The sequence below is a fragment of the Rhopalosiphum padi genome, chromosome 1 (genome assembly GCF_020882245.1).
Source record: "Rhopalosiphum padi isolate XX-2018 chromosome 1, ASM2088224v1, whole genome shotgun sequence".
NCBI lineage: Eukaryota > Metazoa > Arthropoda > Insecta > Hemiptera > Aphididae > Rhopalosiphum > Rhopalosiphum padi.
In genome coordinates, this window is record NC_083597.1 from 44,083,862 (window position 1) to 44,101,829 (window position 17,968).

The 17,968-nt window shown below is 28.6% G+C and overlaps 1 protein-coding gene across 14 annotated transcripts; it reads right to left on the reverse strand.

The window, feature by feature from the left end:
• Nucleotides 1-1,033: 1,033 nt before the first annotated feature.
• On the reverse strand, nt 1,034-17,116 carry LOC132924676 (uncharacterized). Of its 14 annotated transcripts, XM_060989115.1 has the most exons (25): nt 17,010-17,116; nt 16,812-16,948; nt 13,534-13,730; nt 13,035-13,343; nt 12,814-12,951; nt 12,597-12,697; nt 12,388-12,536; nt 12,098-12,310; nt 11,879-12,028; nt 11,009-11,173; nt 10,732-10,944; nt 10,522-10,672; nt 9,713-9,950; nt 9,546-9,583; nt 9,394-9,476; nt 9,003-9,152; nt 7,744-7,783; nt 5,246-5,266; nt 4,034-4,176; nt 3,552-3,854; nt 2,909-3,091; nt 2,635-2,847; nt 2,438-2,557; nt 2,216-2,356; nt 1,034-2,033 (listed from the first exon to the last, which is right to left on the reverse strand). In XM_060989115.1, exons 3-25 carry the CDS (start codon nt 13,692-13,694, stop codon nt 1,962-1,964), a joined length of 3,495 nt encoding a protein of 1,164 aa, XP_060845098.1. In that variant the 5' UTR covers nt 13,695-13,730; nt 16,812-16,948; nt 17,010-17,116; the 3' UTR covers nt 1,034-1,961. The 14 variants fall into 14 exon arrangements, with proteins under 14 accessions (XP_060845098.1, XP_060845122.1, XP_060845115.1 ...); XM_060989139.1 differs by having other exon boundaries at nt 12,388-12,530; nt 16,812-17,106; XM_060989132.1 differs by having other exon boundaries at nt 9,394-9,473; nt 16,812-17,106.
• Nucleotides 17,117-17,968: the final 852 nt, after the last annotated feature.

The window sequence follows — 17,968 nt, forward strand, 5'->3', positions numbered from 1 at the left end:
TAATTTACATATTAATTCTAAGTGAGGAGATAGGTGGATTTATAGACATGTTCAAAGAAATTAGTTCTTTTTTCATATGAATGAATGTATTGGAATTAAGTTTATTAATTATTCTAAAGACAGAGAATTTAAATAATTTAGTCAATAACGAGTTATAAAAGAACCTATGCAATACAGCATACAATAATACAAAATATCAAGTCAGTTGCTGTATATCGTTGACATTGTTATTGACTGGAAAAATCATTTAATGGTTCAGGTATGTGTTACTTAAATTAATTTTTTTTTTAGTCATTAATTTTTATTTTCAACTACCAGTAATGAGAATTGAATTAAATTTTCTGACACAAAAGAAAAATGCATAAATACTGTATATATTAGCCCCGTTCATTACATATAATTTAGACTATACTTTTTCTGATTTAATTTAAATAAATAGCCAAGTATCCAAGTATAAATATTCTATTTTAATTTCATATATTATAATGAATCTAATATCAATTCAAAATAGTTGCTATTGGAGTTTACACAGCTGTGATGAAAGTGCAATTACATGTAGTGAGAAGGATAACCCCTCTATAGCAGAATTTTATGATAGCTTAATGTATAATAATTGTAGTAATATGTTTAACTGCACTTACCTATATTAGTATTTTTTATGAATTTAATTTTAAAATTTGATTACATCATATCAAACAAATCGAAATCTTAATTTAATACTTTTTTAAGTTTTCATAATATCTTAGGAACAAATAACAATTTACAGTTAAATTGTGATTTTTTTTTATTATTATTCTCACGTTCTATCTGTCTTAAGATTGCACCGTGCCCAAGTCAATATTAATAGATGATTTTTTATAATTATTATATATTATTAACTTTATATATTTGAATGCTTGCAAAATTAAAACACTAAAAAAAAAACTGTGATAAACTAACCATCAAGCCTAAAATGTATATACATACTTTAGATTTAAACCGATAGAAACACATTTTATAAACATTATACATATAATACTTCATTATGTATATATATAATTTAAATATTCATTTTATTTTTATTATAATACATAATATTTAAGTCTAATGACCACAATAAATATTAGGATTAAAAATTACATCATAACATGTTCATTCACGACAATGACTAGAATAATTAGGAATTAGAATTGTCACAGCTAATGCATCCGTAGACACATTTTATGTATTATACATAAATTTGAGTTGTTCAAATGACGACAATGCTGTTGTGCTTACAATGTTGTTGGTCAAAGTATAAATTAATACAATGCTACAGCAATGTCATATACATTAGCAATAAGATAATTATCACAAATAAAATAACAATAACAACATTAAAAAAATAATAATAAAAAATGCCAAATAAAAGTATATAAAAAAAAACAAACATAATGTATGAAAAAATAAAAATTAGGGCCTTAATTAGATTGATTAGACTTAGAAAAACAATTCAATGTATAGTACAATAATATAATATTTTTTTGTGATATGGCAATATTTGATAAATTGTGTTTTAAATGTGTATGCAACGTATATTAAAATCATCATGTAGATGTTATCTCTTATTATTTAGAGTTTTTGAATATCAAGATGCTCAAAATTATAACAGAAAACATAAGTTGAAAATTAAAATTAAATAATGCTTGGAAAATTGTTATTTCCATATTTAATTCTTTCATTTTTTCAATCTCTGATAATATTATGATAAAAAGGAAATGGGAGGAGAAGATACCTGTGAAATTGTGCAAAAACCCTTAACTAATCCACAAACTGACCAGGCTTAGTATCGATTGTTCAGTGTGATACAAGACCTAATGTGTACATTATATTTAGTTATACTGCAACATCTCACAAATATACTTTTCCTCTCAAAGTTTAAATTAAACTCATAATGGCAAATTATTTTTACATTCATTGTATAGACTATTCATGTTTTAAGACTAGATGAATACAGGTGTCTCTTGACCAGTCAGAAGACGAAACATTGATGTTGGCATTGTTTTCATCAAAATCTGTAAAATAAAAACATAATATAATATATTTAATCAATGTTGAAATTATTATTTTATATATTTTCATAAAATACAATTGTAGTTATAATATTAATAATATTTTCAGAAATCAATTTCATAAGCATATTATTAATTTCTAAAAATATTAAATTTGTAATAATTATTAAACATTATCTAATTACTTCTCCAACTGAAGTTGCCAACAGGTTCACAATTTTTTCATGCGGTACTGCTACCACACTTTGATTGTTTATTTCAATAATTCTATGACCAACTCGCACACCCCCACGTTCTGCAATTCCACCACGAAGTAGACTGCATATCTATAACATAAAATAAAATATACTTAATAATTTAATTAAAATAAAATACAAATAATAAGATTAATAACTTTTATCACTTACCACGCCGTTTTGAACACTAAAACCAAGTTGATATTTTGTATCTGGTCTTTTTATTTTCACTTCAACTACAGGAGCACATGGGACAACAGTTAATTTGATCACTGTTTGAGGTTTGGAATTCTTTAGAAATAAAAGAAAGAAAAACAGTTTATTAAAATTAAGTTGCAAGCCAGTATGATAAATAAATTCAGCAGTACCTTAATATAATTTTGGCAGGTTGACAATGGTAGACCAACTAGTGATACACCATTAATAGCAATAATTTGATCACCAATATTTAACTGGCCACAGCGTGCAGCTGCTCCAGCTGGAGCCAAGTTGGCTATCACAACCGTAGGTAACATGGAACCCCAACCGGACTCCACAATCACAACACCGAGTATTTCACCTTTAGATTTTGGCACTACAACCTGACAGAAAAATAAAAACAAAATTAGTAAACTGATATTAATCAAACAAATTATAACATACTTCTTTTTGCAACTCTTTTTTTGCAAACATTTGTAATTCATCACCAAATATTTCTTGTGAATTCAACACTTCTTGATAGTCCATTTCTTTGACAAAACTGTGGTCCTCTATACCATTTGCTTTTAAGAATTCCATGTATGCCACTTGAAAGGCCTGGCCAATAGATTGGGCAATAAATTGTGCCTATACATAATAAATATAATTTAATAAGTACCGATCTAAAATAACATGTTTACTAACTCAATATATCATTTCAATTATTAGTGAAAATTGTTAGAAATACATTTAAAATGTCCATATAGGTATAAGTAAAGAAATTTATTAATATGTATTAAATATTTTTGAATATACATACATATTTATAGATACAAAAATTGAACGTCTACACATACACCATTAAAATCATAAAAATATTCAGTAGAATATAATATGCTTATTTAATACAACAATAATTATGAAATGATGTCTTAAATATTTTTGAAAACTACATAGTTAATATCAATAGTACATAACAAGTGTCAGTCAATTTACACTTGAATAAATAAAAAAAAAACTGCCGAAAAATGATTGGTAAATTTCATTATCACTAGTATTATATCAATTTTTAGTTATAATTATAATTTAGGTATATTAGATATCTTACTTCATCACTTTCAAAAACGTGGCATATCATTTTGGGAGTTCTGTTGTTGGCTGTTTTGTCAACGCCATTTATACTTGAAGGCACTAATGCAGTTTCTGTGGTGGACTCAGATGGTTGGTGTGTAAGAAAACAACGTCTTCGGGCCATTAACACAACCAGTTCACCAATATCAGCTATATATGAAATTGTTCTAAGAGCATGGTCCATCATGATTTCTTTCAAGTCAGTGTTAAGAACCATAATTTTTTCAGTTGATATGAAAAGATCCACTTCTGTACTTGGTTGAGTTTCACCATCAGGAGCCTGTCAAAACAAATTACATTTTTTATTTCAATACTAATATTTTATTAATACAACACAGATGATTTATTTTACTCATCCAACTTACCAAAGCCTATTTTATAATCCAAATGTAAGGAAGCGGAATAAGATAAATTGAATAGATAAAAGATTTAAAAAAAAAATATTATTTATTATATTACTTTTATTCTAGACACCGCTTCTTCAGCTTGCATCATCCTGGTACTTTTTGTTGGTTGTCCTTCACAAGCCAACTGCGTAGAACCCAAGTAACGTGCTCGAAATAAAACACCTTCAATTAACACTGCAGGTTCGTGAATCATAACTAAATACCAAGTAAAAATTTAAAAATATATGAGAACAAATTTTAGATACTTATACCTTAAGTATTTTTTGAATGTTGTAAATTTAATTTCACATTCATACAATTTCAAACACTAGTCTTTTAAGGTTTTAATATAGGGTAATATAACGTTAAAATATAATAACTTTAAACATTTTTAATGTAAAATTAGATATTACTATTTTGTTCTAATATTTTGCATGTATATATTATAATTAAAATTTAATCGCTGACAATTTCACAACGATAACATATTTAAAGCAAGTGTTTATTGAATATAAAAGTTGTGTGTTTCATTGGACTTACCGTGCAATCAAGTGCAATATTGTGTTAATTCCATGTTGTGCAGTTGATAAAAAAAAAGCAAAATTGTTAGTGTTAGAATGATGAAATAAAAAAAAACAAAAGAACAAAATGGAAATAATTTTTTTTTTAATATACGGTACATTCTAGGTCACAAAAATTGAACAACAATTATTAATTTCTTTTTTAGTAGTAAGTATTAACAATTGTTAATTTTATTTTTAACACAACTATACAGATCTAAGAACTAAAATATATACTATATTCATTCACAATATTATAGTTTAAATAATATGTATTAATTACTCAACACACAACTTCACAGTTATAATGCTATCATATTAAACATGCACTCATAGTAGTAAAAATAAATAAATTAAATAGATAAATCCAAATCTATCTCAAGACAAAAATTGAACATAATTGCACAGTAAACTAAATGGTATGTTGTATAATAACAGAAAAAAAATTATTTAAGAGTGAAATAGTAAGATCTTTAAATTAAAAGCAGAACAATTATTGGCCAAAGAAGTGTTTAAAATGTAAATATTAAAATCAATAATAATATAACTTTATAAAAATGAAAGAGTATAAAAATTTTAAAAGAAATTAATTTAATATTAGTCATAATAATAATGTATACAGGTATATCATATACATGTTAACTTTAGTGTGAAATGTTGTTAAAACCGTGCAGATAAAATTATAACTTATAAGAAAATAATTATACATTCTTATCAAAGCATACCTGTTTGGTGTTGAGGTATTCCTAACGGAATAAAAAAAACAAAACAAAGCTGTTAAGATACATACATAATATATTATAGTATATTTACACACAATTAAAAGTGTTCTGATGTGATATTGGGTATTTTAGGAATTTGTCTTGCTTCACTCATTTTGACTATGAATAAATCTTCAATGTCGTATTAAATATTTTTTATAAAAAAAGAATATTTAAAAATGATACTGAATGAATTTTTGTATGTTACATGTAATTGTATTTTTTTTATTATTTAATTTCTGTATAAAAATATAAGTGAAACATTTTAAGCCATTTATTGAATATTTTACTTTAAAATATTCATTAGTTAAAAGTTATCATATTTTATATAAAAAGATTTTTACTATAAATTCTAATTTTGGGAATCGAATTTTATAAAACAAAATATTAATTGATTCTTCTGTTATTATATTATTTACTATAGTTAGGATACAATATGAGATTACTAATATTTTAGATGTTTATATTTTCAAAATTAAAATGATACATTTTATAAAAGTACATTTCTAAAATTATTATCAAAATAAAGAAGTATTTTTAAATATTTTATCCTGTATATAAACACTGAAATAAATAATCAGTGGAAATAATTAAGAGGACGTCTCATCCGCATGTGTTGTCTTTGTTTTACACACATGAGACATAGTAAATTTTCATTTACCAGTTTTAATATGAAAGTGAATTAATTGAGCTATTATTAAACTTTTAGGTAAGAACATTATCTATGTTCTCTTGTTGGCATTTTCAATTATTTAATATTTTCAATATTATACGTGTGTAAGACTTAGACAACACATGCGGGTGCAACGTCCTCTTAATCTCAAGGATTAAAATAATGTGTAATATCAAATGAGATAAGTGAGATACTCAATGCACAAGTTTAATTTTATCTGATTACTATATTAATATATTGATATTTATAACCTCAGTAAATAAATTAATGATTATAATATTTATTATAAGAAAAAATACCAGAAATATACTAGTGGCTAACATATATATTTCAATTCATGAGGCAAATGTACAAAATTGTATTTGTCAAACTACCAAATTATATACATAGAATAAAATTATGACTTATAATAAAAAATGACAGTACTTTTAACATTTAATTTTTCAATTATGCACCATTTTATCTATTTTAGACCATTTAAAAACAGTCTTAATCAAAATTTAAAATATTTCCATTGTGGGGGCATGTGAAACACATCATTATGCACTTTTCCACGTAGATTGATTAATTTTCTCTATTACTCTGTCTTGTGGGAAAAGTGAATAATTAATCAATTATATTAGAGAATTACAAAAAAAGTAATTTTTAATAATATACCATAAATAAAATACAAATAAAATAACATATATTTACTCAATTTAGAAGAGCAAGTTTCTTAAAAAATACTTATCTAAAAATTAATCAATGTATATAATACAATGTAACTTTTAGTTAAATCATATTTTTCTATTGTACATGGGGTAAACAGATAATTAAAGAGAAAACCAGGACAAATAAAATATGTTTCATAAAGAAAAAATTATTTTGAATAAAACAAATATATGATTTAGATAAGTATTTTGATTAACAATATGAATTATGTAATTTTAGGATATATAATATTTTTAAATTTATTGTTAATCGTATTTGGAATTTGATTTTACAACTTACCATAAAAGTTATATAAATTTTAACATAATGTAATACAAATTCATATTAACGCATTAATCCGGGAAATATCATAAAAAATATATTTTAAAGGTTTACGGGACGACGAAAGAAACTTTTAAAAACTAGGACATCTGAACACCCTAATTGTACAGAACTTGATAAGCCTTACTTATAGCCAATAAGGAATCTATCTTTAATTGCATTATTTTTGACTACATATTTAATTGAAAAGTAGAATTTTTATAATCTCATAAGAATTACTAAGGATTTCAACAGTTGTCTTAGAAAGATAACAAATTTTTAAATGTATAAATAAGTAAGATAAAACTTTTTAAGTAGTTTTTCTATCCACAAAATTGTTAATATATATTTATAATTAATTGAATAACTAATATACTGCATCTAGTTTCACTCAGAAACTAAAAATAATTATTATATAATTAAGTTTACAATTTGACGATAGTTATAATGTTTGTATAATACAAGATATTTGTAAAGGCTTTAACTAATTAACTCAAAGTACTTTGCTGCTGACAGGCAAGCTGATAGCAAGTGTAAAAAGCATCATTATTCATAACCTCAAGTTTAGTTAATTTTTTAGTTAAGCATAATTATTGTTTAAATAATATTGTATTGCCTTTTAAGTGTTGACTAGCAATAAAAGCATTGAAACAAAATCATTATTGAATATTGCTGAAAATTGCTTCTCAATTTTCCATGCGGCATAATATATTAGCGGTTATTCATTGTTTTTTACAATTTATTAAAAATATTATTAAATCATTTCAATTTTACTGACCTTCTTTATTTCGTGCTTTTTTCTTAGTTCCATCTTTCTCCTATGAAAAAAATGTATTTTTTATCATTAAAATCAATAACTCATATAATTTTACTTTGAAATTTGAACAATCCAGCATAAATTTAATTTAATAACATTCATTCAATACATAAAAATAATACTACATAAATAATTAAAGGATTACAACATTTGTAAAGCATTTATTCATATGGAATTAAGCAGATACTATAAAAATAAAAATCCCAACAACAAGTGATTATAAAATTGAGTTTATGATATTAATTTTAAATATGAATAATTTATATTAGAATGCATATAAAAATAATTCATTTGTATATAAAATACATATTTTGAAATTTGGTTTAAATATTTCAAATGTATAACAATGCGTATTTATTCTAGAACTTTCAAAAATTTACCCTTTCCTGTAGCCATAATAAAATAAACTGATCTATGTTGAAGTATAGAGTATCTCTATGTTTGTAAAACAATAAAATATTGATCAACAAAAATGATAAAGCAAATTATGAATTGTCCAATTAACAACATAACATTTAGATATTATTTTTAAGATATTGCATAATAGTTTATTTTCTTTTTTTGAATAAATTTAATAAAAAAAAATCATACATCAAAATATGAATCTGTCATTCTGTCATAAACATTTGAAATATACTTAAAGCTGAAAAAATAATAAAGTATTTCAAATTAATTTAACAAAAGTTAAAATGTAAAATATACTTAATAAAATTGAGATGATAATTTCTAGAAACTAAAAAAAAATTGCTTAAATAGGTACTTTTCTTTACTTTTAGCAACAGTTTATAAGGATTAATTTCAATGATTTTTTAACGTCACTTCAAAAGTAGTTAAATAAAAAAAACAACTAGTAACACAAGAGTAGAACTTTAAATAGTTACAATAATATAAATGATAATACTTATTATCATAATTCTAAGATATTAACTAGTTACAGTGATTTCAAAAGAAGAAATATTTGAAATAATTAATGAAATTCAAAATTAATTGTATGTAATCAGCAATAGAGAGTTCTAGTATCTAGCTCATACTGTAAAAACATCACCTGTTGTAAGAAATATAGATACTAACTAAAAGCCAAAATAAAAACTGTGTAATGCAAATAAAAAACCATCATAGTGTCTTACATAGTATCTAACAGAGAACTATGATCAAAAAATTAATTAAATCAATAAACTATTAAAATGTCTAAAATTGAAGTCGAAAGCACATAGGCAAACCTTTTTTGCAGGATTAAGGGTTTGGGTTACGATGAATGGTTTTTCAATTATAGCAGCCGGTTCTACGGGTGTAGGATGTGTGGACGTATTGCTTGATGATGTCGTCAAACTAAACGGTAATAAAGACCGTGTTTTTGACTTCTTCCAGTCCTGTGGTGATATTTTATACAAAACTAATTTGTTTTCTTTTAATTTTTTGTAACTTAAATGCTTATTTATTTAATTATTTTTTAAAAATTAAAATTAAAAATTAAAATAATTGACCGACTGGGTTAGTAACACATGTCACAATTGCTCAAACAATATACGCCACTTGAGTAAATACTATAAAACCACTAGGGGTTATCAAAGTGTTAGGGAAATAAATTTTATAGTTTATTTAAAAACTTACAGTTTTTTCATCAAAGAATCCAGTGTCATCAGTTCTTTGCTGTCCTAAAAGTCTATCAGTTTCTAAGTCTGTATCAGCTTCTTCTAGTAATTAAAAATGTTTAAATAAAACTAAAAATAATGATCCAAAGAAAATAATAAATAGATAAATACCTTCGTCGCCACTAGGTCCAGATCCAGTACCTCTATGCCTTAAAAAAAAAAAAGTGTGTAATCAGTAAATTATTTTAAATCTTAAAGAAATGTTATTGATATTTCACAGCAATAGTCAATTTTATTTGGAATCATTGATAACAAATATTAGTAAATTATAATTTTACCTTGGTACCCAGATAGGTAAATCTTCAGTTTTAGCAGTATTAGAGTTCGTACTATCTTTACTAGGACTGCATCCTGGAGATATATCATCATCCACATTAGTAGTCTTTAATGGTTTTGTTTGTCTAAGACTAGATCTTATTTCATGAATAGCAGCCTCAACTAAATCAGCAGATTCATTGGCACTACGATGTGCTGTTGGTGCTGGTGGAGGAGGTGTTCTACTCTCATCAGGTCTTACTAAAACCAAAAATATGCTTTTACTAATTTATTTGTTTTTATAACAAAGGGATATATTCCAAAAAACAATTGATTATTTTGTGTGTATTATATGATTATTAGGGGTGGAATCTCAAACTCTTTGAACTCCTCTGACAGATTAATATAATATTTTATAATATTTATAATCATTTCAAATAATTTTAATAGTTCAAGCATAATTAAGCTTGAAATATTCAAATATGACAGAAATTAAATTTAAATTATTTTTGTTATGTGTTAACACTGTTTTACTATTATTAAAGTTCACATATTGTTTAAACTTATAAAATTTGACAGTTCAAAAAAAAAGAATTAATTATTAATATTCAAGTTCAAATAGTTTGAGTTTAAACATCAGTTGACCCATACCTTATTATTAAGTTACAACCTTGGTGTAATTGTTGTTTTTTGTATTTCTTATATTATCATATTGGTATTTTATTTTCAATAACTTAAATTAGGTGCAACCCCACATCATAAAACTTAAATTTGTCTTGGAAATATCAAAATGCTAGTATATTAATTTTATAAGATTATTTGAAAAACAAACCTAGTGAATCTAATAACTGAATTCCAGTTTCTTGGCTATTGGAATGTACCTCACTTGCATTTGCATCAATGCTATCACATTTACTGGCTCTATTTGTACGTTCTATTATTTCTCTTTCAATCTCACTAATTTGTCTTTTCATTAACAATACCTGAGTACATAAACAATATATGTTATTAATCAATAAAACATAAAATATATATTACATACAGTTGGATTGTTATTATCTGTATCACTAGTATGACCACTAGACAATCCATCTTCTAAGACTGGCATGGTGATACACGTTACACCACATAATGGAATTAAGTGTTGACCATCTACCATAGAAGATGATTCTCCATCACTACCCATACCAGCATCTTCACAGTCTGTTACTTCAGGTGATAAAGTCACATTACGACTATACCTTCCAACACAGCTCTAAAGAAATATTAATCATACAACATATTATTTACAAACTCGGTCATTTAATAATTATACATACTTGATGAACTCCAGCTAAACATCGAGAACCATCTGATGACGAATCATGTTTATGTGGGGATAACTGTGAATTTTTGTGTACATCTTCATTTGATAGATGCATACCAACATATGTATTACCTTGTTCAGAAACTGGTATTCTTCGTCGCAATTCATACTCCAAATCCTAGATAAGAAATATATCAAGTTAACATAAAATCATTACATGAATATAATATTATCAATAATTAACAATAAGTATACAAATAAATCTTAATTATTAAGAATTAAGTCTGTTAAGTATTATTTACTACTCTCATTGACGTAATTTCAATAAAAAAAAACTGAGGGTGCTTAAGCTCTTCATTTTTCGTACATTGTGTTGAATCACTGCTGAATGTGATATTATAAAAAAGTATTTGAAGATGCTAAATATACCCTAAGCGCCCCTCTAATTGTGCCTATGACTATGCTAAATGTTTTTATCAGTCCTTGTATATACTTTAATTTCATAAATGTACAGTCAATATGATTCCAGTATGAGCATTTATTGCCTCCCATTTGTACCTTAGACCTAATACTATATTCCAAGACACTATTATAAATAATTATATAGTAATAGGAGAGGGATGAGGGTCAAGTCACTAATGTGTTTACAACTGGGAATGTGAACATAAACATATCAACAACTAGAGTAAATATACTTAATAATTCCAAAAATTTAAATTTAGAAAATTCATTATTGAATCAAATTTTTAGAAAAAAATGGGAGTGAGCATAATTTGTGAATCACCCAAAATAATTTAACTTTTTCAACAAAAATTAAATATAAACTCAAGTTAAAAACATTATAATTTATATCATAAAAATATATTTATATATTATTATATACCTGGAATTGTAACTGTTGATTATCTTGATTTTCAGCTCCAGATTTGAAGAATTCTTCTAAAACTTTTCTAGTCTCTGAAAATTCATACAAATAATCGAAATTCATTGTTGGAGATGGACTGGAAGACCTAGAATCATCTTGAATCACTCTCTAAGAAAAATTAAAATTATTAGGATTATAAACACAATAATATTAATACTATGTATACTACAAATATACTTGAGGAAATCCTGGTCGAGGCATATAAAGTGTAGGAGATGATAATAAAGATGGCATTGATTGTTCTTCCTCCCTGTATTGTTTTGGTGATCCATTAAAATCATTAGCCTGAATTTCACATTGAGACCTAACTAATCCATCAGTGTTTTCAGTGCTTGATATTTCTGATCGATTACTATTTGCAATCATATTTATATCACCATTTTGACTAGTCTATAAAAAATATATAAAAAATATATAGCAATTAATATTAATCATCATTAAAATTTAAAGAAAAAATCCATACATACTTTATAATTTAAATGATGTTGACATGGATCAATAGTTTGGTACGTATTTTTATGATGATGCATCCCATAGTGCCCAATCGAAGCATCATGTTGAACTTTATCCCACATATCATTATGTATATCATCAAACAAAACTGGATCATCTAATTCTAAATAAATAGTAAATAAAAATAATAAAATACATTTTATTCTTACAGTTATTTACATACCTAAGGATAATGGTCGTTGATGTTTGGTAGGTTTAACATCAGTAGAAAATACGGCTTCAGAAATTTCCCGTGAAGATTCAGTACTTGAAACATCGAGTCCCCTACAAAATACAATTAATTATTAAGTTAAAAATAAAAATAATAATATTTAACTATAAATAATAAAGTAAGGTACCATAAAATCTTCATCAAAAACCAAATTAAATCTATAACTCACCTATTGCGAAGTTCCCAAACCCGGCCAGGTGATTTGATCCAATCGACTTCTGTAGGCAAAGGTAATTGACGGGTTTTCCGTCCAGGTTTACTTCGGCTTTGACTATAGACTTCTCGACCTCCAGCTATTTCTATAATTCTGTAAGTTAACCACAAATATGAATAAATATAGCTCAAACCACATAAATTTTCAGAAAGTTTACTAAAATAATATCAACAAACCTTGAATCTCTCAATTTATAAGTAGATTGATGTGATGCTGAGTTGAGTTTATTTGAGTTTCTTGTTCGGTTAGCAGCCCCAATGTCAACATTACACATGCCTCCAGATTCACTGGATGCATTTTTGATATCAGATTCATCATCTTCGTCTTCATCCATGTTTTCATTAATTTCTTCCTCATCGTCTTCAATACTAGTTTCTAATGATGAATCTTGACTAGCATCACTATCACTTCTTCTGCGAGTTCGAAATTTTCTTATTCCACGGATGCTACGTTTTCTAGTACCATTTCCACGTATGTTATCACACCTATTGAATAATGCAGGGTTATTTATAATTGACCTTAAAATTTAAGTACAGTATAATTAATTTAAAACAATATCCAAGGGTATAATTAAAAAATGTGTTAAACTGGACATTTTACATCAAGAAACTCAGGAAAAGATGGAGTATTAAGTATAAAATCTATTGAGCTTATTTGTATATTCATAATTAGTACCTATTTCTTTGCCGTTCATTTGACTGAGTCAAATCCATATCATGGTCTGTGTCGTCGTCACAAAGGGGATTTAAATTTAAGTCTGTAGATCGTACAGTAGATGGGCGACACTTAGGGAAAATCTTTGATAAATCATCATTGTCCAGTTTCAAGCCTATCATAGCTTTTCAAAATACGGGTCCCACCGTTTCTGAAATCTAAAACAAAACAAAAAACATATACATATAATTTAGTTTACAAAATAATAAACCATTGTCAGCACTTGAATAATAAATTATTATAATGTACTCAAATATAAAACAACTACCTATGAATTTTACTGGAGTTAAATAAATATTACCTAGAATATTTGAAAACAATACTGGGTGGATGTTAAAATTTATTTTTCTTACAAAAACAGCCATTATTAGAAACATATGCAATTTGGCTACATTGTAGTTGTTATGGCAACTAACAACTAACATTAGAAGTTCAAGAAAAGATCAATTAGTAATTCGTTTATACGGCAAACCCAACAGACACTATTGTGTTTCAATATTTTTAGTCAAATACTGTATACATTAGAGTACATGTTTGGAGTACAAAATAAGTATTGTAAATGGAAATATTTCACTACTGGACCAATAGTATTGATCTAATTTCAATAACAATATTAGTTTATGTTATATATATATATATATATATATATATATATATATATAATCTAACTACAACTATATCCAAGACCTAGGTACACTTATTAATTTAACAGAAATACCATTAAATAAATAATATTTTCTGTTTTAATAAATTACCATTCTAACTATAGGTATAACCATTGTTTTTTTTTTTATAGTTATTGTTTACAATAAGCGTATAAATATATTTTACAGTATATAACTTAAAAAATATGAATTAAAATAGCCATTTAAAGGCAAAACTTTAATTTTATTTCTACATTTTATTTTTAGTTAGATATTGAACTGTATTTTTTATATTCGTTATAAGAAAAGTATGATAAGACAGAAATATTTCATGAAGAAAATTAAATTCTCGTGTATGATATAGCCATATAGGTGCATTAATAAGCATATGCACATGCATACCCATTATACCTATGTTTATTTATAATTCTTCTATTCATAAAATTATACGGATTGTTTAAATAATAAAATTGCTATAACACTAGTTAGTTTTAACTATGTAGAATGTAGATTACACCTATTAATTATTATGAAAAACAGATTATAATGTGTACAATGTATAATAATTGATATGGGCTAAAAGTTAATTATTGAATTATGAAATATTCAATATGGTTGAATGTTCACACCAATATATCATAACATAAGCATTAAAAAATATTTATATTCATATTTAATATTGGTCTACAAAACAATTATACCTAACATTAAATATTATCTTTACAAATAATTATACAACAAAATACTTAATATACTTTGGCAGTAATTACTGATAAATTGTTGGACAAACGAATAGCTATTGAAAAATGGTATGCTATCGATAAGAAATAGTGATGAATATGCTATAAAATGACACCTCACATTTTTAAATAAGTCCAAAAATGTTTCAACAATTAGGGTAGGTAGGAGTACACTACATGTGTCAGAAGTAACAACATTATAACATTCTTACAAGAGACATCCAATGTCGTTGATCATGCTTCAAACGTAAAATGCATCAAAAGGATTGAAATGTATCAGTTGTTTAACGTTAAAAACAATTTTAAAAATATCAAACTCAAAGAATACCATAAAGTCTACTGTGTCGAATAAAAAATTGAACAATACTTTTCGACTAGATGGTTACAACAGAAATGGTTAACGTGACCGGCCACCACGGCGACTCGACAGACGACACTGGCGATACGAGAGCTGCTGGAAACGTGAGGTTCAGACGGACACCAACAACGGTGACAGCAGGACAGAGAATTGAGGCCAGAGCGGCTGTCCAGCGTCGTCCACCGTCTGGTGACCCGGTAGTCGAAGAATAATAAGAGGAAGAAGCGGCAGCAGCAGTGGCAGTCCGTCGTCACCGGACACGCACGCGACTGCCGCCGGCGAGAGCTAAACGACGGGACACGGACGCGGCGTGTGTGCGCTAACAGAAATCTATGAGTGGCTCACCTTCCGAAACAGATGGATTTATATTTTGCCGACATTAAATGTAAATGGCAAACGCGGTGGAGACGGCCGATGGCGCTGCCGTTGACGGACTACAACTGGCACGGCGAGTCCGGCCCGGCGGCGGTGACGGGCAGCAGCGGAAATCGGAGCAGCAGACGCCGCCGTTGCGCGCGTTCGTGGCCGTCGTCGGGTCGTCGTCGAGCGACAGTCGTACCGCCAGCACCGAAGTACACAACCAGTGAAACGACCAGCGAGCACGGCATACGCGTGTACGCGACACTACAGAACGTGCGTGTATGTGTGTTTGCGTGTACTGCTCGTCAACGGGCGCCGCGCGCGCGCTCGCGTGTATATGTGTGTGTGAGAGCGCCGTGTGTTGTACCGCTCTGCTTGTGATAAGGTTATTGATTGTCCGTCACTCGCGCGCCGCGGAACGAGGGAAAACGTGACTCACGGGTACGTCGTCGTCGTCGTCGCCGCCGCCGCCGCGATCGTCGGTGGGGACGGCGGCGCAGTGGTCGGACACGGCAGACGGACGTCGCGCGACAGACGGACAGCGCGCGTCACGTCGTCCCGGCGCGGCAACGGGACCGCGGACGCTGTACGAATCGATCTAATGATTGGGGGTGGAGTGGTGGAGAGGGAGGACCACGCCTGCAGGGATCGTCGGTCGCGCGCGTCCGTGATATTATTATTATTATTATATTATTATTTATTACACGCGTCACGCCGGGTAAACGGTCTCCGCGGGACGAGGCCGGAGAGGGCCAACACTGCCGTACAATAAATAATAAACATATACATAGATATACCCTATGGGACGGTGTACCTCGCGGTATTGGGCCCCCGCCGTCCGGTGCATAATATATTATAATAGCTCATCGGAAAGGCAATCGCGTATATAGTGGCCGTTGTTTGTATATAATATACGGCGCGATTATGACGTATACAATAATATTTTTATCGTTTACACACGCACGATAATATTATGATATTATATAATATAATACCTACTGCGCGTATGCAAATTAACGTTTTGACGTTATGTGTAGTAGTAGGCCTATATGTACAATATGTCGTGTTTATAATAATATAAATACAAGTGTGCGTGCGTGTATACAGTATATTATATAATTTATTATAGGTATGTACCGCGTCTTAGACGTGTTGACGCGTTGACGTGTTGCGATGTGATGGTATTCCGCGCGTAGTGAGTCGTCTGCAGGAGGCGGCGTTGTCGGCGGTGGCGTGTCGTTATAACGTTATTACGTACGACCATAATATTGTCACTAAAACCGAATAAAACGTACGTCATGTGTTATTACTTATTATATTTAAATGATGTAGTACTCATGTGTACACGGAACAACGCCACGTCGCGCGACGCCGTTCGGAGAGATCGCTGTCCGCGTTATTATACATGATGTAATGCATTACGCTATTTATATATTCGCGTTACATATTATATATGTGCATGTAAAGCGTGCGTGCGTGTGCGTGTGGTGTTGTTGACTCCGGTGGGGCGCATGTGCGAGACAAATTTTTGTGATTATCGGATGCTGCGGCGGCGTACCGAGAGGGTCAACAGCGGCAGCCGCGCTGAGAGGGATGATGACGCTGTCTCGCGGTCTTCGCGCTAACCGGCCGTGTGTACGTATCATCATCTGTGAGAGCGTATATTATATTGCAGTGCGCGCGCACAGAGAGATCGCCCCAAGGTCCGACTACGTATATATATTTCCCAGGAAGTTTGTTTCGCACAAACGGCGAAACGCAAAAGGCACTATAAATCGCACAATATATGTATCTATATATATATAGGTACAGTAGATTCTCGTTATGTCGAATCTCAAGGGGAACGGGAAAAAGTTGAGATATCGAGTTTTATTAGAATTTTTTAAAAAAAATTGATGAAATCGATGAATCATTATTTGAATCCAGACATATATCAACGAAATACGTTAGGTAATGAACATATAAACGATAATATAATCATGTCTTTTTTCCAATTTGTAAGCCAACCACTATATACTAACTCTAAAATTAGTGTGTCCTAGTTGTTGTGCATATATTCGTTTTTTTTTCAAGCAAAATTATTCAATTTTTTATAATGGTATATTTTTATCTCAACACTGAATAAACCATTTTAATAAACATTTATCGATGTCCAAATCCTCATTTTTTTCATATTTTCACAAGTTGAACTTCAAAATGTTATCTTTATTCTGTTCAAGTTAACGATAATGTATTTGGTGGACTATTGAATTTTTTGGCGATTTCACATTTTATAGTCTCCCTTTTCAACTAAC